Source organism: Balaenoptera borealis (genome assembly GCF_965194805.1).
Source record: "Balaenoptera borealis genome assembly, chromosome: 4".
Classification (NCBI taxonomy): Eukaryota; Metazoa; Chordata; class Mammalia; order Artiodactyla; family Balaenopteridae; genus Balaenoptera; species Balaenoptera borealis.
The window spans coordinates 37,331,400-37,357,073 of record NC_138861.1 but is presented as its reverse complement, the minus strand read 5'-3'; the positions used below and the strand labels follow the sequence as shown (position 1 = coordinate 37,357,073).

Sequence of the window (25,674 nt, the reverse complement as noted above, 5' to 3'; positions counted from 1 at the left end):
ATCAAAGAATTGACAGTATACACCGGAACTGATTAAATGTTAAGTCTACAAAACATGTCAATAATTTTGGAAGTAGAAGATACAAAGTATAAAAACTAAGTGTGATTTAAATTTTTCTCTTTATGATTTTCCAAACATTTTATGGTAATGTTAATTACTTCTGTATCTTATTTTAAAATTATATTTTATGAGAAACATTTAAAAATAAACTATGAAAAAAGTAGAAACTCGAGGCAAATATTTATTTCAGTCTTAGATGAGAAAGACCTTCGAAACGTGAAAACAATGGAACAAAGCACAAAGAAAAACAATGGGCTTTATAGGAGAGGTAATTATAATCTTCTCACTGCTCCAAGTTCAGAACCAATTCAGAAGAAATATAGGAATCAGACAGATCATAATAGCTAAGACTAGTTAGGGAACAGAGCTTATATCTGTTCAAATCAAACTATTATCTCACAGAATTCATCGTAACCACCTAGTTACTGAAAGACTGGTCATGTTCAGACTCTTCTACAGGTTCTAAGCCTGTGCCTGTGAACTTCAGCATGGAACTTGAGAACAGAGTCCAGAGAGAATGAAAGTTCAGGATTTCACCAGTCAGATACATTGTTTTTCCTCCTCTGTGGTGAGAAGTGAAGAGGGAAGGAGAGAGGAGGTCCTCTCATGGAAACATGAGGCTAGCAGTACAGCATCCCCTCTATCAGAAACAAACAATGAGAGAGTTGACATGTACTTAAAGAAAAAAATATTTATTAAAGACCTCATATAAAGATACACTAAAATTGGGAATTATCAGAAACAAATATAACAGGTTAGTATCATTATTATATAAAGAACATTTACAAATTGGTAAGAAAAAACACTAACACACCAGTAGAAGAAATTAAACTGGGTAATAAACATTAAAAAAAAAAGCCAACATTGATCATAAAAAGCACAAATTAAAGCACTAACGATATGCTACTTTTCCCCTGTAATTTCTAACAAGCATTTATTGTACTTCTACTATGTGCAAGATACTGGGATAAGTGCTGGAAGTATATGGCTGAAAAAGATATTTATGGCCCCTTGATTCAGAGGCTTACATTTTAGTGGAAGAGACAAGTCAATACTCTGATAATTACAGAGAGAGTCGGCTGATAGGATAGGTACAGAATGTTTAAATGTTTAAATGTGCAGAGATAAATGTCTATTTACTTATTGAAGATAGCATTTAATGCTGTGAAATTTTAAAAATTTAAGCAGGCTTTTCACATTGCTGGTGATAGGATCAATTAGCCTGACATTTCTAGCAAACAATTTAGGATTACATATCTAGGAAATAATCAGATATGAAGACAAAAATTTATATGAAGACATATTATATCTTTATACATGTATTATTGGTAATAATAAAAATAAATGGAAACAATACAAATGTCTTACATTAGGGTAATAATCAATGGTGGTAGTTACATATGATAAACTCTTATCCAGCTAGTCAAAATGCTGTTTTCCATTGACTATAATGATAAGAGCTACCACTTATTGAGTACTATGTGTCAGCCACTAAAAAGTGCTAAATCTGGCCAATAGTCTATGAGTAGTCACTTCCAGGCTGAAACTTGGAGCAGATATCAGTCCTCCCTACTATCTCTGTTTTTGCCATGGTGACCGTGGAGGAATTATGTTGAGATGGTGAAACCATGAGATGGAAGCAACCAGTTCCCTGAATGAGCATTGGGTGACTCTAGAGAGTCACCCACCCTCAGTGGACTTCATGTGAGCAAGAAAACTACTTTGTCTAAGCCTCTGGGATTTCAGGGTCTATTTACTACCACAGTGTAGCCTAATCTAACTTTGACTGATACAGTCTCCAACACTTATATGCCCTTATTTTGAATGAGGGATTTCACGAGTCCTCTGAGTGGTTTTTTGCTATTTCTTCAAAAATTTTACACTAAAGATTCCCTTTGGGATGTGACATGTCTTTGTGCTTTTCCAAAAACTTCCATTTTAACATTTTTAGACACTTTACAAATCTCTCAATTTACTAATATAACTTAGTCTTCCAAAAATTCCATTTTTATTTTTAATGTAGAAAAAATATATGCATTTTTTGTAACACATTTCCGTATTGTTTGAATATAATAGATGAGCGACGTATTTATGATCCAAAAAATAAAAATAGACAACTTTTAAAGCTCACTGATATAGAATGACTCCATCACAAGTCTACAATAGTGTTTTGCCTGCTATCCAGGGTCCTGGACTATTTCAAGATCCCATGATTATCATTATTTAAGACTAAATCCAGGAGGAAATAGTGGGTCGCTTGGCTAATCCAGTCTTGAAGTGTTTCCATCTGGAACAGAGACTCAGTCTCTGATCATGGGTCTTGGAATTGGGATCCAAACTTGAGCTCTCTGACTCAGTTCTAGACTCCTAATTCCCCACACTGAAGTCTCCTGGAAGGTCCCGCCAGACTAACTCAGTAACTCAGTGTAAAAGAAGAACCAACCATTAGAGCAAAGATGTCAAAGGCGCAGGCATAGCAGTTGTGATTGTCAACATTGAAAACTGCTCACAGACACTTCAGACACTCATCAAATGGAAACATTTAGCTGATTTAACAGATTCTGTAGATGCCTTATCTGAGAGCTCAGGGGCGTCTGATCTGCTATCCCCAAGGTAACCTACCATGCAAGTATCTCTGCCACTCAGTCCCACTTGAACTATCATCTCAGGTAATTCATACAACTAGAAACATCTAGATATCTGTGGACATTCCCAGAACAGTCTTCCATTGCTGAAGAACAGCTTTAGAGAGATGGTTACCTGTAGATCCCCACCATGGGCACACAGACTCTCGTGTTCTGCCTGTAGAAACATTTGGTGACCTCAAACCATGTCAGTATATCTGCTCAAAAGAAAAAAATCCCTGTACCCCTCCTCACGACCTATTGTTCATGAGCTTCTATATCTTTTTATTTTTATCTTCCAGCTACCCCAGCCTTGGGGCAGTGATTCTGTGCAGGATGGTTGCCATTCTCAACCTATTTTCTCAGGGAAGCAAATATGATTGTTAATGTTGACTTAGAGAGCATTCTTATGAGACTGCTGAAATCCCAACACACGTATCCTGCCCCCGAAGCAGAAGTAGTAACACCACCACAGATTATGGGCTGTGGTCAAAAGGAAATAGGCTGAGGGTCATGTGCTCTCTGAAGTTCTACAGCCTCTCTCTCCCACCTAGAAAGCACATTGGAATTCAAATAAAGAGGACTTTTTAAAATGGATAATAACAGATCATCATTATAGGTAAAAAAAGCAAACCATTCCAAAAGTTTGGTTGTTTTCTGTTATAAAAATTATTGGCAGTACCTTTTACAATTGATCGTGACACAGAACTGGGCCTCAACACAGTTCAGAGTAGTTTCTAGCTCTGCTCGATCCATCCATCCCAAAGTTTGACTAATAAACTTCTGAGACCCTTTTCATCATTGCCACCATCCATCTGGCTTTCTTCCCTCCCACCTTCCCTTCTTTATCTCTCTGTGTACACTCCATGTTTTCAAATCCATCATCTGCCAGACCATGAGACCCCATCATTCATTTGATGCCTCTTCCAGTGGATCCTTCAGAAGGTAAAGGAGCCCTGCAAACCACCCTGTCTCCTCTCTGCCTTGAGCTCAGATTTGCCACTGGCTTGGGCTCCCACACACACCTTACTCGTAACTGTCTGTGATTCTAGTTGTCTCCGTGTTTGGTGGGGTAAGCCTTTTCACACCCAGCCTGCAGTCTCTTGTCACGGAGTCACATGTGCTGCACTGCTTGGCTTTCCTTCCCCAGTGTTGGTGCTGAATGGTTTTAGTAACTACACAGCCAAGACAGGACAAGTATTGCATGGGATGCTGGTACTTTCTGCTTTCTCATTTGAGAGAAAAATTGTCAATCCTATTTGTTATGGGTTGCATTGTGGAACCCCCAAAAGATGTTGAATTCTTAATCTTAACCTCCACTACCCATGAATGTGACTTTATTTGGAAATAGGATCTTTGCAGACAATCAAGTTAAGATGAGGTTTTTAGGGTGGCCCTAATCCAATATGACTGGTATCCTTATAAAAAGGGGAAATTTGGGCACAAAGAGAGACATGTACAGAGAGAAGATGATGTGAAGATATAGAGAGAACACCATCTACAAACCAAGAAACACCTGCTACCAAAAGCTAGGAGGGAGACACTGAACAGATTCTCCCCCCACAGTCCTGAGGAGGAACCAGCCCTGCCAATCCACAACTTGATTTTGGACTTCCAGCCTCCAGTTTAAGCCACCCAGTTTGTGGTACTGTTATGGCAGCCTCAGGAAACCAGTACAATATTCAATGTGGTGTCAGTGACTTTTCTTAACTAAAAAAAAAAAGATGTTATTTTAGGAAAAAATAAAAGAATATAATAATGGTGGAGTGATATGATTTGACATGTGAAAAATGTAATGTTCTTTCATTTTAAATTCTGATAGAACATTTATTGTGAGAATACTATCTAAAATAATATAAGGCAATTTTTAAAAACTCCTTAATATCTGATATAAACAATCTCTTCCTAGAGTTTTGGCTTTTTACCTTATTCTATATTCTATTATAAATATCACTTCATTTGGTGGATACTTTTATTCTTCAGCATTTGAAATGAAGTTTATCATCACAGTATTCAGTTCTCCAAAAAAAGGTTAAAATACAATAATATCGGGCTTCCCTGGTGGCGCAGTGGTTGAGAATCTGCCTGCTAATGCAGGGGACACGGGTTCGAGCCCTGGTCTGGGAAGATCCCACATGCCACGGAGCAGCTGGGCCCGTGAGCCACAACTACTGAGCCTGCGCGTCTGGAGCCTGTGCCCCGCGACGGGAGGGGCCGCGATAGTGAAAGGCCCGCGCACCGCGATGAAGAGCGGTCCCCGCACCGCGATGAAGAGTGGCCCCCACTTGCCTCAACTAGAGAAAGCCCTCGCATGAGCCGAAGACCCAACACAGCCAAAAAATAAAATAAAATAAATAAATAAAGTAGTTATAAAAAAGAAAAGTGCTTTAAAAAAAAAAAAAAAAGAGGGTTTGTCTTATATATCCTCATATTAAAAAAAAAAAAAATACAATAATATCATCAAAGATTTTAATATCATCAAAGATGCCACATCAAAATTTATAGATATTTCATGGTAATTTCTATTTTGTCATGGAATAATGTTTGCCAGTTTCTTAGAAAAACAGCCTTAATAACTAAAAGAAATGCAAAGGATATATCAGTTTTTAGTGTGGTGTTTTATTTTCTCTTTCATTTTATTAAAAATTAATAGAGATGTAAGCGCTGTTGAGAAGATTTAAAACCCATCAAATACACAAAATCTCAACTGAGGCGACCCCAGAGAAGGGCACCGATGATGTGGAATGGCAGGAGGTATTCTGCATTATACACCGTATTGCACTATTAGAATTGGTTATCTTGTGCACGTGTTATTTTTTAATAGGGGTGAGGGGGGAACTAGCTAATTTTAAAGATTTCATTGAATTAAAAAGTATTGAAAAGGACAGAGGTTTTTACAGTTGGTAAGAAAAAAAATGGTGATTAAAGAACTATTAGAGATCCAATCATATTATTAATCATGTAGAAAAGTGGGGGGAAATGTTAATTATTGATGGTTTTTCTGATAGCAAGGGAAGCCTAAATCTACAGGGATATTAGAAATATGGGACAAAAGCTTTTATAAAGATATAAGTTGGAAGCCTGCAAATTCATAACAGAGTTTAAATTAGTGATGGTTGATTGACGTTGGATGACTATCTTGGTCTGCACAGTTAACCTAACAGCATTTGAGCATCAGACTAGAGATGAAATCTAGCAGAGGAAAAACTATTAGATTGGGCAATAAACTTAGACTCTCTTTGGACACTGCCATTTGCTAAGTAACTATGTGTATCTGGGTAAGTTATTTCATCATTGTGGATCTTGCTCTCCTCGTCTGTAAAATGAGGCAGTGGGAGCAGATGCTCTTTGCTCTGTGTTCCCTTCCAGCTCTGATTTTTGTGGTCACTTAAATGTCTACTGAAAGATCAGTCCTTAAAAACTGTCAACTTCTTTACTTTTCCTTCAGAACATTAAGCCTATCTGGAGACTGGAGGCCTTGCTTCCATGAATAACTTCCCTGCTGCCTTTCCAAGTGGTAGGACCACTTTTGTTTGTGCAGTAGGTGCTTAGTAGGTATGTATTCTCTTGGTCTCGAGAGCTTGCAGGCTTTTTCTGCTTATCCTTGTTGTACCATTGGATGCTGGGCTACTGCAAACAAATGAGGAAACCCTTTGAAGGGTGGTAGCTTGGGTGGGAAATAGAAGAGAATTGTTCTCTGAGGGATTAATTTTATATGTGTTCATGATTCCTGCAGTTGATGTTCAGGAAGGGATGCTATAAGGGTGGCCCTAAGGGTCAGGAAAAACCTTTTCTATGGATTAACAGGTAAATGTGGATTTAGTAAATTGTAAAATTGTTCTCAATTGTCGAAAACTGGGTTGGGAAATTATGTTGTTTAATTCTTTTAGATGAATGAATGTTAGAGCCATATTAGGTCTTAAAAGACATCTATTCCAGACTCTAATTTACTAGATGAAGAAGCTGAAACAGAGTAATGAAACAATTTTGCCATGGCCACATATTTTGTTAGTAGCAGGCACAAGACTTGGATTCAGAGTTCTACATTCATGTCAGCTCCCTCTCCCCTCTCTGTGTCATACTCAACACAAATACACACAAACATCTCTATATGTGCATGGCTCTGCAAACTGATTTAACTAACATTTAGGCAGACATAGAACAAATCAGACGTATCTGCAATGTACATAATGGCAGTCACATATAGAAAGGTGTATTAGTAGATATAGATGATACAGATGTCACGCTTTTTCTCATGAATGAGGTAGGAGATATTATTCCCATTTCAGATTTGCAGAAAATAGGATTCTGAGAGGTTAAATGACAACTAAAGCCTGTCAGAGCCAAGACGGGACCCTGTGTCCTCAGAGCTTTGGTTCAGTGCCCTTCCCACTCCCCAACACCACCTCCCTAGACAAGGGTTGCTCAACGGACACCTCACAAAGTTGACCTTCTGGGTTTATTTTTCCTTCATTTATTTTTAATTAGATTGTCACAAGAAAAAGCTTCTGAAAAAAAAAAAAAAACTGGCCCTCACAAAATTATGAATAAAAAAAATTGTATCTCCTTTTCTGTGTCCTCTGTCATTTGCCAACTTGTCCAACCATTTGCCTCCATGGTCCTTCCCCAGCCTTACCCCTCCAGATGCCCTGTAGTGCTCAGTGAGAAACCCATTCCATCAGGGAGTACCAGTGACATGACCCCCTCATGACTTAATCTCCACTGCCATTTTAGCCTATCCAGATTACGCATATAAAGGATGGTTCTCTAAGAGAACTAAATCCATAAAGGCTAATACTGTATAGAGGGCCTTCCAAATATGGAGAGCAAAGTGGAAAAGAAAATGACTAGCAAACTGAGTGAGTAGGGACATGAAGGCTTGGGTGGCTTTATAACAAGTCTTTTTGACATTTGGTGGAATCCATGTATGAATTAGGTTGTCCAGTAATTGTGGTGGGGTAACCTAGAACTGGGGTAGCTAGAAGCAGGGGAAGATTAAGGAGGCATTAAGACTGGTAAGGAGAGCGAGCCAGTCTGCTGGCTGAATCGATGGAAAGGATGACTTCCAGACATTTCAGCAGAAGAGACAGTATTCAGATATGGAGTAGGGGGTCGGAGAAAGGAGAAAAAAATAACTTTATGTGCAGCATATATTACAAAGACATTAGTAGGTGTATTCTATGTAATGAATACATCAGTTGGTAAGGAAAATGTGAAGACCACTGTAATGAGTAGAAAAGGGATACAAACAGATCATTTGCCAAAAAGGAAATATGATATGTAATGAACATAGAGGAAAATAACTAACTTCTCTGAAAATCAGTTTGAATAATTGTGAAATGTTTGTAAAATGCGAGAAAACAAAGCAATCATGGTTCCTTAAAATAATACTTATGTGTATTGCTGGTGGTAATATGAATCATTTAAATGGTTGGACAGCAATATGGCAATGCATAGGAACTACAAAATTTTCCATACATCTTTTTTTTTTTTTTAATTTTATTTATTTATTTATTTATTTATTTATTTATTTATTTATTTATTTATTTATGGCTGTGTTGGGTCTTCGTTTCTGTGCGAGGGCTTTCTCTAGTTGCGGCAAGTGAGGGCCACTCTTCATCGCGGTGCGCGGGCCTCTCACTATCGCGGCCTCTCTTGTTGCGGAGCACAGGCTCCAGACGAGCAGGCTCAGTAGTTGTGGCTCACGGGCCTAGTTGCTCTGCGGCATGTGGGATCTTCCCAGACCAGGGATCGGACCCGTGTCCCCTGCATTGGCAGGCAGATTCTCAACCACTACGCCACCAGGGAAGCCCCCATACATCTTTATCTATTAATTTCACTTGTAGAAATTAAAAAAAAATTAAAAATAGAAAAATACATGAAGGGGTTCATTGAAACATTATTTATAGTGGAGAAATAATCTAAATATAAAAGCACTAGACAGATGATTAAAGTATACATCCCCCCGCAAAAAAATATTGTGCAGCCTTTTATAATGCAGTTATGGAAATACTTAATATGGAAAGTAATAGTTCTAATAAAATAATTTACATAAGCAAACTAATTATAGTAATCTCTTTATAACTGTGTAAAAATTATGCATGGATAAGGAGTAGAATGATGCTTGACCAAAATAAAAACATTTTCATTGACTGATGGTGTCATTGTTAGTAATTTTTGAGATTTACCCATGTAGTATTTCATTCATGCTGATGTAATATTTTTGCCCATAAAACAAGTAAAACACATACTGCATTATGCTTTTGCTAAGTATCACTTTTGTGTTTTACTCAATTATATTTTCAAAATTCTTTGTATTTTGGGTCAGTGTTTCGGAGACTGATCATCCCATTTGCCTGAGAATCAGGGGGTTCCCAGGACTCCACATTTTTGGAGTAGGAACAAAACATGTCCTGGCAAACCTGGAGGAATTGGTCATCCTAAATATAGTGAAGATTGAAATTTTTCTTTTGTCTTTCTAAACCTAGTAGTTTATTCATGTACCAAACAGTGGTGAGAAAATGACGTCTTTGTTATTTGCTATTAATAGATTTTGACAAGCATAATATGGTTATTTTTGGTTTTAAACAACTCTTATTTTCTATTTAAATTGCTATCATATTTTAAAATTTGTAACAATGAAGCTTGCATTACATACAGAATACTGTAAGAGAAAACAGCACTTGAATGAACAAAGGACATCATATTCAGTGTTTATCCTTGAAAGTAGATTCACTGGTGGACACTGTGGATATTTCAAAGCAGGGAAAACAAACAAAAACCAACTCTGACAAAACCTCCCAATGGTTGCCACTGAATCATGACCAAAACTCTGCCGGCTTTCCTGCTGGCCTCTTTAAGTCCTACTGTACTTGCCCTACCTGTTCATAACTCTAGTACAACTCTGCCTGTTCATTGGGAACATATTTTTCCTCTTCATAGTTAAAAAAATAAGTCCTGTTTGTTTGTTTTCCCCCACTTTTAAACTGCTTCTAATTTAGCATCTTAAAGTTTCCCTTTGGAGGAAACTTTTCCAAAAAATATTCTCTGGAAGAGCAAAGGCATTATTCCATTGAGGTTTCCTAGTAACAATATGAAGTAAAGCCAATCCAGAAAGTGTCTAAGTATGAGCATTGATTACTCTCACACATCCACCCATCACTAAGGCTCTTGGGTTGACTGCAGGCCTGTTGAAAGCATCTTCCCTTTAATCTCTGCAAGATTGCAAGACTTGCTACTTCCAGGATTTCATTTTCCAGGTAAATTCCAAAAATGGATTTAGAAAGTGGGCACTAGTATATGTTTTCTAAGGGGCATCTGATTTGATCAGTATTAGAAACTGAGTCACTTTATATTTGAATAAAAGTGAACGTCACAGTTAAAAAGTTTTTTTTTTTCAGAAGTTAAGTGAATTAGCATCGCTATTTCTACATAAATTAACTGTCACTTTTAAAGGCATGTCAGTTTATTCTCCATCTACTATGTGTACACGTTCCTAAGACCTTATAGTATTTAATGAAGAGATCCTTTTTAAGTATTGATAGCCACAAGAAAATTATTCCATGTTTGATCTGTGTTAAAGAATCAAAGTCCAAGATCTTTGAATGGAACTTAGAATAAAAATGTAATTAGGTTACATCCCTAAAGTCTGATATATCTTTAAACAAGACTGCAAATGAAACTTTATTAGAGCTTCAAATGAATTATTTCATTGCCTTTTTTTTAATTCATTTTTTTCCCCTTCTCTTTCATGTCTGTGTTACTGACATTGTGGCTTGTATTTTACCTGTCTTTTTCAGGGTGTTTTAATTATTTACTGCTTAACTAGTAGCAGGCAGAGGAAGCCTCATTCAGAGGTGCCTGCTCTGTAGCGGGTTTCTCTTTTTCAAAGCTTTGCAAGGAGGTGTTGAATCGCTGCACTGAGCCTGCAGTTCCTGCCCCACTGATTCACCCTTCTGGACGCAGTATCTCCTCTGACTCTCTGAGAAGAGACACTGCTCCTAGGAGGTACCACTGACCAAGAGTGAGAGGGGTGCTGGGCGCAAGTTGGATGAAGTGTGCTGTTTCCATCTAGTGTCTTAAAAAGCTTTCCATTTGAATAAGTCACACTGTTGCATAACGTTTTGGAGTTGAAGCATTCCACACAACAGATATATCTCATCCAGATATGGCTCCAAATGGCAAACCTGAAAAAAAATAGATAAAATGGCATGAAAACTTACTGAACGTCCACAAAGCACCAGGCACTTTGCAGGGTGCCGACGCAGCTCTATTAGTGCCTGTTCCAGCCATGCCCTGAGGTTGGCGTTGCTGTCCTTGTTTCAGAGCCCTTAAAGAAAGGGTGCGAGTGGTCCAATGATATCATGGTGCTCAGGTTTAAACCTTGGCCTTTGCTTTTAAGTCAAACTGTCCTCCTTGGACAGTTTCCAAAGAGGGGTCACCTTGAGCAGATAAAGCCATCATGAGCTTTGGGCATCAGCTCTGCCACCTGCTTGGTATGTGAAATTTAGGCAAGAGAACCCCCCGAGGCTCATTTTCTCCATCCCTAAAATGTAGATACTATTATCACGTATATGTGGAATCTAAAAAAATTAACAAATGACAATAGCAAAATAGAAATGGACTCACAGATACAGAGAACAAACTAGTGGTTACCAGTGGAGAGAGGGAAGGGGAGAGGGGCAAGAGAAGGGTAGGGAGTTACGAGGTACAAACTACAATGTACAAAATAAATAAGCTGCAAGGATATATTGCACAACACAGGGAATATAGCCAATATTTTATAACATTAAATAATCTATAACAATTTGGAATCACTCTGTTGTACAACTGAAACTAATATAATATTGTAAATCAACTATACGTCAATAAAAAATAAATACAAATTTAAAATAAGATGTAGATACTTATATATCTATAGATATACATGCATACATATATATATACACACACATATATATCAGTTACTATTCATGCTAGGCATATGGTGGTAAGTGCTCCACTAACATTATTTTTCTCCCTCCTTACTCACCTAAATAGATTACTTTCAGTTAATTAGGTTTTTGTAATATACAGAATTAGCACATGCATGTTGTCAATCAGAACGACAATGTAAAGGGGAAAAGTTAATATCCTCACTCTCCACCATCTCCTATAAAAGAATCAATACTGATACTTTGGCATATATGCTCTATACCTTTCTCTTTGCTCATATAAACATATAGTACACACAATCAGAATGTGGTTTATTTAAAATCATGAGCAATCTATAATTCAAGCAAGAATTACATTATTGATTAAGTCCTGAGCAATATAATTCATTAGTTGATCTAATGTCAATATTGACTTTATTTCTCCTCAGACTTTTACGCTTGTCAACACTTTTTACTTAGTATTTTGAGATGAGGTGGAATGTTTATGAGCTTTTTAATGGCTAGTATTAATTTCCTATTGTTTATTCATTATACAAGTGGTTTACATTTTTAAAAATTATTTGAGTGATTTCAATACTTCCAATTGTGAGCATTTAAAAGCAAAACTGTCCAATGCTTAATCCTTAGAAATTATAACACTTGGATGGAAACTACCATCTGAGATTTAGTATGACAAGTTTCTTATGACAAGTTTGGGCACCATGTCCATCCCTGACCACAATTCAGTAATCTAAAATCACAAACAACAACAATTAATAACAGTTCCTCCAGAATATTTGAAAAGTCCAGGCAAATTTTCTGGAATTTAAAAGTTAACTCACCAGTATTGCCAACATCAGTGATAAAGACTTTGGTGAGTTTCACCCACACCTGGCTTCCTATCTTCCTGAGATCCTTTTCATTGTCTGGTTTAGTGACCTGTACTCTTTAACAGGGACATGATAGCATTCCTGTAATGTCTATCTGAAATCTTTGCTCAAAATGATAAAGGATTCCATTTTTTAAATAACACCTTAAATTTCTTCTAAGTATCCCAAAGCAGCTACTCAAAAGTATGGGCACATTTTCTTCCCAGTTTATTAGGGATGCCATTGAGTTACAGAAACCAAATCTTTGTTTTCCAGCATTCCATTTTGCAATGGTGTGCAGTGGGTTATAGTACAGAGCAAATCTCCCCTGACAAGAGATAAACCCTTGAAAGTGATAGTTTCCATTGGGAAGTATGACGAGCCCTTAATATTTCAGCGTGTATCGTGCCGTTATTATTATCATAATTGAATGTTACAACCTAAAGATAATATAAATTGCTCATGCAGTTAAACTGAAATGGAAAGCAATGTCTTTTGTTTTTACAAAAAGGCAATAACATATTTCTCTTTTTGCTACTGTTCAATTTGCTTCCAGCAGATTTTATGTCTACATTGCACAGAATAGTAACTTAACTGCCAAAGATGTCCAGTAGCTCCAGATTAAAATGTAATATAATATACATAAAGCTTTATTGTTCCTTTAGGTTGTTGTTTTAAACCAAAGTGGAATATTTCCCTAAATTCTTCAACAAATGTGCACCATTTACAACTAAATATGCTTATGACTTATACCAGAGCTGCTGAAGAAATAGGCCTTATGGACCTGTCAAATTATTTTCATGCAATTTTTCCTGTAGCGTTATTTTTACTGGCAAGTGTGCAAGTTGATAGAAAAGGAAATAATTAGCTATTTTCAGAATTGCTGATGCATAGAGCTAAAGCAGACCCGCCTGTGCATCTTAGAGATTGTGACATTTGAAATTACCTGAACAATACCAGAGCCATTTTTGGGCATAATTAATACCTTGCCTAATTAATGTCAGGTCTAGACAGAGTCACACTCTATTTAGGAAATTTTATTTCAGACTTGCTTACGCCTTTATAATATTGCAAACTTTAGATTTGTTTGCTGTTTCCTTAAGTGGAGCAACTTCTTTTTTTTTTTCTTTTTTCTTTTCCCTCCCCCTTCAAGTAATCAATGCACTGCTGAACGAGTTCATTTTAATGCACTCAATCATGCCTCTAATGTTCGTAGCTTACGGGCGCAAGCATCAGTAATGCAGGAATGTTATATGGCTTTAGTTTGGGCCATTTCATAAAATATTCATGGAATCAAAAATGTGCATCAAAATAGCGGCTGGGAGAATTACATTTATGTTCCTGCTTTTATGGCAGCTTCACATTTAAACCCATTTGTGTTAATATCTAGTCAATCTTCCTACTTTAAAAAAAAACTAAAATGGGGGAGATCATATACATTCTCCTTTGCTTAATATTTGTTCTAGACATCTGCTGTGATACAACAAATATCTATAAACTTTCAGAGATGTTGTACCAGGGAAGAGGGGTAAGCAACAACCTGGGTAATACCCAAATGTATAAAATCTTATTTTCTCTGCGTAGTATTTATCTTAACATTCTACCAGACATTTTGCAGTTTACAACATTGTTTGGGTTTTGTTTATATTTTTAAATAAATGGCTAGATTTCTTGTTTATGTGGGCTTTAGGTAAAGTGAAGCTCCTTTGTAGTAGTTTTATTTTAAGAGTACAGTTTCTTTTGGGTGAAAAACTATAAATGCATACAATATTGGCGTTTATGTAGATGTTATATAATTGTTTAAAAAAAAACAAAAGCAAACCAAAAGAAAAAAACAACACCTGAGACTGAGGCTACTTCTATCCATGCCTGGATTCTTGTCTTACACAATTGTTCACAGTGTGTCTCCCATGATGTGTTTTCTGATACTATCTCGTGTTCTTGAGCTAAATCCATTACTGATGGTATTGGTGGAAGGTCATCTCCAGTCGCTCCCACAAAACATCTTGGCTCCATTTTCTTCCCTGATTCACTTGAAATATTAGTGGACACTCTGGATTTTTTTCTTAGCATGGAACCAGGCACTTAGCTGAACAATGGTTAGTATGCCTTTCTTGTCACAGTTACTCCTGTGATGTTTGTTACTCATAGCGATGAGTAATTCCTGGTGCAACAAGATAAACCTCATGTCCCCTCAGGAGACCTTTAACATCTATGAATGTGCCCTTCTCTTTTCCATTTTCAGTCAACTTTTACTTTTGTGATACCTTGGTGTAATTCTTCTTCTTCTCTCTGCCCTCTTTCTCAATGAAAAATAATGTTAACACCTGTGAATTCCAGAGAAGGACGATTATCTAGACGCTTGTCCTTCAACAAGATTGATGGTGGGATCTGGGAATCTTGTCTGGTCCTGATATATTCAAGTTTATTTGCTAACAAAGGGCAGACAACACATGAACACGGTGAAGAAGCTATAAAGGTTTGCCGTGAGCCAAATTTGAAAAACTGGTTTATGATCTTCATTTGTATTTACATGTATAGTGTCAGAGTGATCACTACATTGATGACCTCTTACAACATTTCTCTCAGGTATCTTAAATTTAAAAATTTCAGATAAACACAGGATGCATTATGTCTTAATAAATATCTAGTCAATAATAATATGAGTCTTTACTCAGAAAGTAAGAAAATCCTTAAAATCCTGTTCACAGTTGGAAATATAAATTGCATGGAAATGATATCATTGTTAATCATGCTTAAAGGGAAATACTTGCCTATTTAAACTACTATGCTCCCTTCATAGTGTAGACATATTTTAATATTTTTAAATCAAATATTATACCATATTATAATATGTACTTTCAAATTCTGACCAGCCTTTAGAAATTGCAGCCTGGTCGTTTGTGTGCTTCTGATTATTTGGATCAAATCCTTGCTGGCTTACTTACAGTCCTACTTGCCACCAAATAACTTTAGAAACGATTCCCTACATCTGAGAAGGGCTGGAAACCTCTTCTTCTTCTACGTAGTCACCTTGGTTTAAAACAGTGCTGATCACTACTATATATAAAATAGATAACTAGTAAGGGCCTACTGTATAGCACAGGGAACTCTACTCAGTATTCTTTAATAACCTGTATGGGAAAAGAATCTAAAAAGAGTGGATATATGTATATGTATAACTGCATCACTTTGCTGTGCACCTGAAACTAACACAACATTGTAAATTAACTATAGTCCAATAAAAATTTTAAAATAAATAAATAAATAAATTTTTAAAACTGTGCTGTGCTGGTCAGAATCCCCAGTGACCTCCTCTGTGGCAAAGTGGTTAAGGAAGGGGACATGAAACCATGAATAACCTGTGACCACAGGTTAGGACTAAGTATGGGACATCCTAGGTGCCTTCACCCCATGGATGTCACCTCATGGTTTAGGTTAGAGAATTTAGGGGCAGGTTACAGAGCTGGTTTTACGTCAGACTCCTTCAGGAAGACCAATGAGAAGCACATCAGTGGCTAGTATCTGTTCTTTCATGTTGGAGGATCTTGTGATTGCCTGAGTAGAGTCACAGAATTATAGAACTGGTAGAGACTAGAAATCACATAACTCAAGCATTGTTTTTAACTTCCGATATTTATGTCCAGAGACTCTAACTTACTCCACCCAAGTTTTCTGACTTGTACCTAATGTGGCAGAACTAAGCTGTGTGGGTGTTTGGTGACCCTGGGTTTAAATCCTAAACATCACTTTTTAGCTATTTGAGTCATTTAATGTTTGTGAGCCTCGGTTTTCTCTTTGGTGCAAAAGAAAAGTCATATTTACTGCACCAGTTTTGGAAGGTTAAATAAGATAATGTCTGGGGAAAAAAAAGTTCCATTTTGACTAGCACCCAGTAGGACTTCAAGAAGTAGTAGCTCCCTGTTCCTTTTACCCAAGCATCTTGGACTGCTCCTTCCTCATGGCAGACTTCAAATATATCCTTGTAAGAGCTGAACCTTGGCTGATAATCATGACCTAAGCAGTACACTGATACTAGCCCCAAGTGCTCAAGCAAAAATCAAACTCAACTGAAAAGTCTGTTTCCCAGTCATTCCAAGGCCCCCTTCCATAGTGGCCAATTGAAACCAATGTCCCGAGAACCTCTCATTTCTGCTTAGCCTGTGCAGGAAACCTAATCACATCAGTAACACAGAGGGAAGTCTGGCTTGTTTGGAATACAGAGACACGGTCCCCACCTTTGTCCCCCCCCTTCCCCCTCTTCAGCCCTCTCCCCATTTCCTCCACATATCCTTTCCCCACTTTCACCCTCCCCTCCCCTTACCGCCCCTTTCTTCCACCATGTGGATCAAATCTTGGACCCAGCTATCAGTTCTCATATGCTATTTACATAATTATGCATCATTTGCATCTCATTGTAATTAGTCGAGTTATCCAAAGCTTCGTCTCCTGGCTCTCCTCCTGGAATTCTTAGTGAATCTGTTATTTTATAACACATTTTTGGACCCTCTTTCCATATGGTTACTGTGTGTGACCACAGATGCTGTTAGGCCCTTCCTAGTCTCCTTATGGTCCCAAGTTTTTCTGGAACTATCTGGTTTACTCACAGTTCCCTGTATCCACTTGTCCCTATTCACATGGCCAAAAAGAAATATGTATCCATACTTTATAAATAGATGGATGCTGGACAAAAAAAAAGAACTCTCATATACATCTTTCCAGGGATACAGAGCTATACTTTACAGGCAGAAATATAGTTAACAGAGGAAACATAACACACATATATGTCAACGCTCCATTCGAGTTTTAAAAAAGAAACGAGAGTCATGGGTATTTGGAGAAAGGTGTTTCAGGCAGAGGTGCTGCAGGAGAGAGGTGAAAAACTATGCCTGCTTTTGTGGGAGGTAAGAGAAAAATTGTCAGTTAAATGTAAAGATAGAACAGTAAACTTCAACCTTGAGTATCTGCATCAAAAATGAAAAAGGACTGGGCATTAATTTTAAAATAGTTTCCATTATATATTTCTCTTTACAAACTGAACACATTTTGATGATAGAAACATTAGAAAATGCCAATAATCAGGGAAAAAAGCAGAAAAGAAACCAATTCATCACCCATATAACACTCGTAATGCTTTGTAAATGTTATCTGATGTTTTTCAATATTTTCACTTATCATAAGCACCTGTCCATGTAATCAAATATTCTTCTGTAATATCGTATTTATGGCTTTGTAGTCTTTCATCATGTGAAAATTTCGTAATACAAGTTTATAAACAACTCAGGAGCACACACCTGCCTCTCTCTATGTATCTTTGCTGATATGCCCTCCTTCTGCATGCGACTCAGACTGGCCATGTCTTTACTGAATTTTTGTACAGCTTATTTGCTGATTATACATTTCTGTTGTGTTTCTTTGAAAATATTGTTCGTCTTTATCTGTGCATTTTTAATATTTATTTTGATAGCAAATTCAGTGCAAAAATAGGAGGAAATTATATGCAATAGTGATGGCAGTGGCTACAGTATCCTGGAATGTCCAATCTGTAATATGCAGTGCATCTTATTTGAGGAAATGTATTGAGCCTAATATGGCCTACATAGGTTAATTTAATCAGTTGTGATAATATTGTCATAAGGACTCAACTACATATTTTGCAGGAAGACTGTGTTGTACTTAAAGAAAGGGAAAATAAATAGTGGCTATAATTCAATTGGCCTGTGGGTTTTTAAAAATATTATCACTATGACAACTGGTAACAGCAGCTGTGTTTATTGAGTACCTACTCTGTATCAGATATTGAACAGGTATTAATTCATTTCTCACAATAACACCATGAATAGTTACACTATAATCTTACTTGCAGAAGAATTAAATTCGGGCACAGAGAGTGTAGTAATTAACCTGAGGCTAAACAGCAAAAATGGTAAAACTGGTAGAGGAATTCAGGCTGTCTGTTTGGAGCCTGCACTCACTCTTAACTACGATTGTTGAAATGCCTAGATGTAAGTGCTTTTCCAGTTCATTCCAATTAGGTAACTCCAATACCATAAAAGAGCATTTACATTACAGGATTTTGTGTGCATTTCTACAAGGCAATTCACAAGTAAAATACAATCTATATCATGGAACTACAAACTACCCTTCCAGAAACGTGCTTGTCACATTTCAAGGAATCAAATGACTTAAAGTTAATTTAGAGTTTTGGCTTTGAGAAGATATATTTCAGACTATATTATAAAATATAGTTGAGAAGGGCAGTTAAGTTACATTGTAATTTTAAAATTCTCTATTCCATAGGCCTGTTTTGACAATTAAATGAGAAATGCATATAAAGTGCACAGCACAGTTCCTTGCATATATAATGTTGAATAAATGTTAGCTAATATGATTGTTATTAATAATTATTACTTGACATTCACACCGTCTCTAAACATTTGCAATTCTCCTCAATTTCTGCTAGCCCAAGTATATGCCTTTAGCGGGTGTCCTTTCAAAATCAGTGCTGAATCCGAGGTCCAAATTGAGATAGCTCCTTTCCCAGCTGAAGTCCTCTTCAGCCTTAGAAATACTTGGCTGCATTCCGTGGTCCTCTCCCCGCCCACACACACTTTAATAGTAAAGCACAAGATGTATGCAAAATATTTGAAAATATGTTCTGGCCTGTGGTTTGTATTTATGAATGGCTTTTATTCTACAGGTCAGCTTCTGGAAGCTGCAGAGCATTATGAGGCCTTCCATCAATTGACGCAGGGACGGATATGGAAGGATGAGACAGGCCGCGTTCTCAACTTGTTGGCCTGTGAGAGTCTCCTGAGGACTTACAGATTACTCTCAGACAAAATGCTGGAAAATAAAGAATACAAACAGGCCATCAGAATTCTAATAAAAGCTTCTGAAATAGCCAAAGAAGGTGGGTGGAAAAGAGCATCTCACATTGCTGCCTTTAATGGGCAGATACTGCTTCTCCCAAGAGGGAGGTAAAAATCGTCAAGTGTTTGGGTGATTATTTCCTATGAAATGCAGGGACAAATGCCATCAATATACTTTCAAATTTCACTGTAAAACAGAGGGGCCTTAGTGCTGACAGCAAGAAATCCATTCGTTTCTTGAAAGCTTTATCTCCAAAATTGCAACCCTCTGGGAATGATGTTATAAAACAGTAAACCCATGATGAGAAGGTAAGGTCATTTGCAAAAGTTAACTCTGTGTGTGTGTGTGTGTGTGTGTGTGTGTGTGTGTGTGTGTGTGTGCTTAAGGTCATATATTTCTTACAATCTGAGAGACCTTTCATTGTTTGTAAATTCCCTATGGTGGGGTAATAGGAAAGGTATGATAACTATTTAGTTAAGAGTAACAGGAAGATAGAACTTGAATATATTTTAGACCCATGCCTGTCAAAGTGTGTGGCCTTTGGTCTGGCAGCCTCAGCATCACCAGGAAGCTTATAAGAAACGCAACATCTCAGGCCCCACCCCAGACCGACTGCATCAGAATCTGCAGGTTTGCAAGATCTCCAGGTGATTTGTATGCACGCTTACAGCAATGAAAATGCTTTTGTGACAGCTGATCACATCCTTAATATTCTATTATCATTAAAATATGTATAAAATATAAAGACAAAAATTGGAACATATACTCATAAGCTTTTACTTTGTGAGATGCAAGGATGTTTTGTGACCTCAGAGTAGTATATTAATAAATTACTTTTCATGAAGGAGAAAAAGATGGAAGTTATGCTCTTGAACGAAAGTTCATCAGCTTGTGGACGTATTTAATCAGTTGGCTTATTGAGTAACAAATGGCTTATATGGAGTAAACAGGACTGATTTCCTGGGTTTGATTTTAATTTTTTAAAGAGTGAAAGTAAGATCTAAGCTTATTCTCTATGTTAATTTTTAAAAGTAATATTAGTTAAAATACCCATAGGACATCACCCCCAGTGAAAGATGTATCCCATTGAATGAACTGCTTTTGAATGAATGGTGATCTAGTACCTTCCCCAAAGGGGTACACACTGTCATAAGTAGTTAGCTCTTAGATCAATTTCAGCAGCTAACTTTAGTCACGTGAAAGGTTATGTGAACTTTTAATGTAAGTTACTGTTATTAGTTAGGAAAAGATATTTCACTTTAGGTTCACATTTGCTAAATTGTAAGGTTGTTCACAAAGAAAGCAAGGTTCCTAGGCCCTCTTCCAATAGTCAAAGCCTGCCAAGCCATCTCCTTTCTGAAAGCATCTCTCACTTTCCAAAGGACAGATAAAGAGAATAGGAGAAAACTTGCTTCTTCTGCTGTAATAATTTTTAATATCTTTTAAATCCAATAAATATTTGTGCCCATGTTTTTCATATAAGATAGTAGACAGGTTAAAAGATTGCACAGCATTTTACAGAGCTCTGACAGCCGCTGAAATGCTCTGGGACAAAACATCCCTTCTTACTGTTGTCTCCTACTTTGGTCAGGGAACCTGAAGCAGCAAGCTGACGATTGCATGGATAAGGCTTGCCTCCCGCATTGGTTTACATGGTATTTAAGGAGGACTGACATCCACTGTGCACCTTAGTTAGGGCACCTTGGTGTAATGCACAAGTATAGCACCAGCCATACAGTGGTCTTATGACTCTATTATTCTATTATTTTCATCTTTCAGTCATCAATGGTCTTTAATAAATTCACAAAGTTGTACAAACATCAGCACTGACCCCATACTCATTAGAAGGCATTCCCCATACCCTCCTTCCCCTATCCCCTAGCAACCATTAATCTACTTTCTGTCTCTGTGGATTTACCTCTTCTGGATAGTTCACACAAGTGGAATCATGCTATGTGTATTCTTTTCAGCCCAGCTTCTTTCACTTAGCATCATGTTTTCAAGGTTCATCCATCTCGTAGATGGTATCACTACTTCATTCATTTTTATGGCCAAATAATACACTATTGTATGGTTGTATCACATTTTCTTTATCCATTCATCAGTTGATGGACATTGACGCTGTTCCCACCTTTTGTCTATTATGAATAATGCTACTATGAATATCTGTGTACATGTTTTCAATTCCTTTGGGTATATACGTAAACGTGGCATTGCTGGGTGGTATAACTCTATGTTTAACTTCTTGAGGAACTGGCAAAGAGTTTTCCCAAGTTGCTGAACCGTTTTACATTCCCATCAACAATGTATAAAGGGTTTCAATTTAGCCACATCCTCACCAGTACTTGTTACTTTCTGTCTTTTAATTATAGTCATCTTAGTAGGTATAAAGTGATATCTCACTGTGAATTTATTTTGCATCTCCCTGTTGGTTAATGATGTTGATCATCTTTTCATGTGCTTATTGCCCATTTGTATATCTTCTTTGCAGAAATGTCTATTCAGTTTCTTTGCCCATTTTTAATTGGATTATTTTGTCCTTTTATTATAGAGTTACAAGAATTCTCTAATACTCTAGATGCAAGTCCTTCATCAGATTGGGTTTCTTTTCACTTTCTGATGGTATCCATTGAAACCCGAGTTTTTAATTTGATAAAGTGCAAAGTAATTTTTTTCTTTTGTTGTTTGTGCTTTTGGTATCATAACTAAGAAGGCTTCCACTAATCCAAACTCATGAAAAGTTACTTCTACACTTTATTCTAACAGTTTTATAGTTTTAACTCCTATATTTAGGTGTGTGTGTGTGTGTGTGTGTGTGATGTCAAGAGGGTCCAACTTCACGTTTTGTATGTGGATATCCAGTTGCCCCAGTACCAGTTGTTGAAAATGCTGTTCTTTCTCAATAAATTGTCTTGGGACCCTTGTTAAAAATAATTGACCATAAATGTGAGGGTTGTTTTCTGGATTCTTAATTCTATTGCGGTGATCCTCATGTCTGTCCTTATTCTACTACTACATATTTTTTATTGTGGTTTTGTAGTAAGTTTTAAAATTGGGAGGTGCGAGTCTTCCAAATTATCCTTTTTCAATATTGCTTTGGTTCTTCCACATTGCTTATATTTCCACATGATGTTTAGGATCAGTCTGTCTACTTCTCCAAAAATGACAGCTGGGATTTTGATGAGGATTGCATTGAATTTGTTGATCAGTTTGGGAAATACCACTATCTTAACACTGTCTTCCAATTCATGAATATGGTTATCAGTCTATTTACATGTTATTTAGTTTCTTTTAATGATGTTTTATAGTTTTCAGTGTACACATTTTGCCCTTGGTTTGTTACATTTATTTCTAATATTTTATTCTTTTTGATGCTGTTGAAAATGGAATTTTTTCTTTTATTTTCAGATTGTTCATTGCTCGTGTGTAGAAATAAAATCAACTTTTGTATATTGATCTTGTATCTTGCTACCTTGCTAAACTCATTTATTAGCTTTGATGTTTTTTGTGGAGTTTTTGTGGATGTTTTGTGGAGGATTTTTTATATGTAAGATCATGTCATCTACAAGTATAGTTTTACTTATTTCTTTCTGATCTTGATGCTTAAGGGTAACAGAATATGCCACCCCAAATGCCACTTTGGCATAAAGAGTACTGTGAGCTAAAGGCACTTGAAAAACAAGAGGCAAAAAGGAGCATTCTAATCTCCCCCCCTCTTCCTAAAAATAGGAAATGGAAACACCCATATGAAAGATGCCCTGTACCATGAGAAAAGAAACATTCTTTGATTGGGAGCCTAGGCCAAGAGAATTCTGCACAAGCAGACCTTGTTAAAATAATCCTCATCTTCTTTAACCTTCCTTCCTTTATATCTTTTTCCACAATTGCCTATCTTTGTTCAACCCAATATTAAAGCAGGTAGGTTTTGCCATTTCATTGCTCTTCATTCCTTATGAAGGCTCCCATGTGACCTAAAGCTTATGTAAATTTATATGCTTTTCTCCTGATATTCTGTCTTTTGTCAATTTAATTCTCAGGCACAGCCAAAAAACCCTAAGATAGAGGTAAAAGTTTGCCTACCACTAGTGCCTTTTCTTTTTCTTGCCTCATTGCACTGGCTAGACCCTCCAGTACAGTGTTAAATAGAATTGGTGTCAGAGGACATCTTTGTCTTCCTGATCTTATGACAGAAACTTTCAGTCTTTCACCATAAAGTGTAATGTTAGCTGTGGGTTTTTTTGTAGATACTTTTTTTAACAGGTTTAGGAAGTTCCCTTCTATTCTGAATTTGTTGAGGGTTTTTTTTAATCATAAAAAAGGATTGGATTTTGTGAAATGTTTTTTCTGCATTTATTGAGATGATCGTGTGGTTTTTATCCTTTCTAATAACAATGGTATTTTACATGGATTGATTTACAGATGTCGAACCAACCTTACATGCGGAGGATAAATCCAGCTTGATCTGGTATATAATCCTTTTTATATGCTGCTGGACTGGCTTTGATAGTATTTTGTTGGGAATTTTTTGTCTATATTCATAATGGATACTGGTTTGTAGTTTTCTTTTCTTGTGGTGTATTTGTCTGGTTTGATGTCAAAATAATAGTGGTCTCATATTTGGGAAGTATTTTCTCCTAAGTTTTTGGAGGAGTCTGTGAAGGATTGGTGTTGATTATATTTTTAATATTTGGTAGAATTCACCAGTGAAGCACTCTGGGCTTCTTTTTTGAAAAGTATCTTGATTTCTAATTTAAGTTCTTTACTTGTTGTGGATCTATTCATATTTTCTATTTCTTCTTGAGTCAATTTCATTAGTTTGTGTCTTTCTAACAATTTTTCCATTTCATCTACTGTACCTAATTTGTTGGTATACCATTGTCCATAATATTCTCTTAAAATATTTTTTATCTCTGTAAGGACTGTGGTGATTTCCCTCATTCATTCCTGATTTTCATAACTTGAGGCTTTTCTCTTTTTTTTTTTTTTTTTCTTGTTCAGTCTAGCTAAAGTTCTGTCAATTTTGTTGACTTTTTCAATTAACCAACTTTTTGTTTTATTGATATCCTGTATTTTTTTTCTATTTCATTTATTTCCTCTCTAGTCTTTATTATTTACTCTGTTTTGAGTTTAGTTAGCTCTTCTTTTTCTAGTTTTGTAAAGTGGAAAGATGTTTCCTATTTTTAAAAATAGACATTTATAACTGTACTTGTCCCTCTATGCTCTGCTTTAGCTGATTCCCACAAGTTTTGGGTTTTTGTATTTTTATTTCCATTCATCTCCAAGTATTTTCTAGTTTACCTTCTGATTTCTTCTTTGACACATTGGTTATTTAGGAGTGTGTTTAATTTCCACATAGTTCTGTGTTTCCCAAAATTTTCTGTTACCTTTAATTTCATTTTCTTGCAGATACCATCTTCTCAGTGATATCCACTACCCTGACAACTGTATTTAATATTGAAACCTGCCTTTTTCTTTGTACCCCTACTTAGCACTCCCAAATCCCCTTACCCTGCTCTATTTTTTCCCCAGAATACTTATCACTATACAACTTACCATATAATTTATTATGTTTATTTTCAATTTCTTGTCTCTTTTTTATATTTCTCTAAAATATAAACTTCCCAAGGACAGGGAATTTGTCTGGTTAATGTACTGATGTATCCCAAGTGCTTGGAGCTGTGCCTGGTACAGAGTAGGTCCTCAGTAAGTACTCATTGAATAAATAAATGAGTGAATATGTTTTAGCCAAATAACAAAAGGAAGTTTTAGGGCACATTTTAATAAAACATTTGAGTTACTCTGAAGAACATCATCTCTGTCCATTATTCCACCTGTGACGACTTCCTCTTTAGATTCTCTAGTAAACATACTAGTGTAAGAATGAACAATTTAGTCTTGAAAATAAAAACATGATTTTTTAAGATAAATGATTATTGACTTGGATAGCAAGGCCAATATAAATTTAACCCACTCAAATAAACAACACAGTATAAATAATATTTTACCCTTTTTTCTCTTGTATTTGTGTTACTCAGCTTTAATAATGCTGACATCTTCCTCCATTATTTTATTGCTTTCACTTTAACTTTGTCTCAGTAAGCAGGAAAAATTCTTATACTTAAATCCTATTTTAAAACTAATATTTGGTGTGATCTGACTATTTGAGTTAGCTGCTTCAAAATCTTTCTATCAATAGGGGTAGATTTCTTTTTTCTTCTCCTCTTTGCTGGACTGCCCTTTACATAAAGTTAGATACAAATGACGATACTCTATCCAAGCATGAGGTTGTTAGTGCTTTAACGTGGTTACACCATTTAACACAGAAAGTACAAGTTA

At 36.4% G+C, this 25,674-nt stretch overlaps 1 protein-coding gene across 3 annotated transcripts in view; it reads left to right on the top strand.

Annotated features, from left to right (window-relative positions):
• The window catches only part of TTC29 (tetratricopeptide repeat domain 29), a 255,421-nt gene that overhangs the window by 54,806 nt on the left and 174,941 nt on the right, over positions 1–25,674 (top strand). For all 3 annotated transcript variants that reach the window (XM_082389007.1, XM_082389008.1, XM_082389006.1), the window contains one exon: positions 19,166–19,378. In XM_082389007.1, coding sequence (XP_082245133.1) covers positions 19,166–19,378 — 213 coding nt within the window. The remainder of the gene's footprint in view (positions 1–19,165; positions 19,379–25,674) is intronic.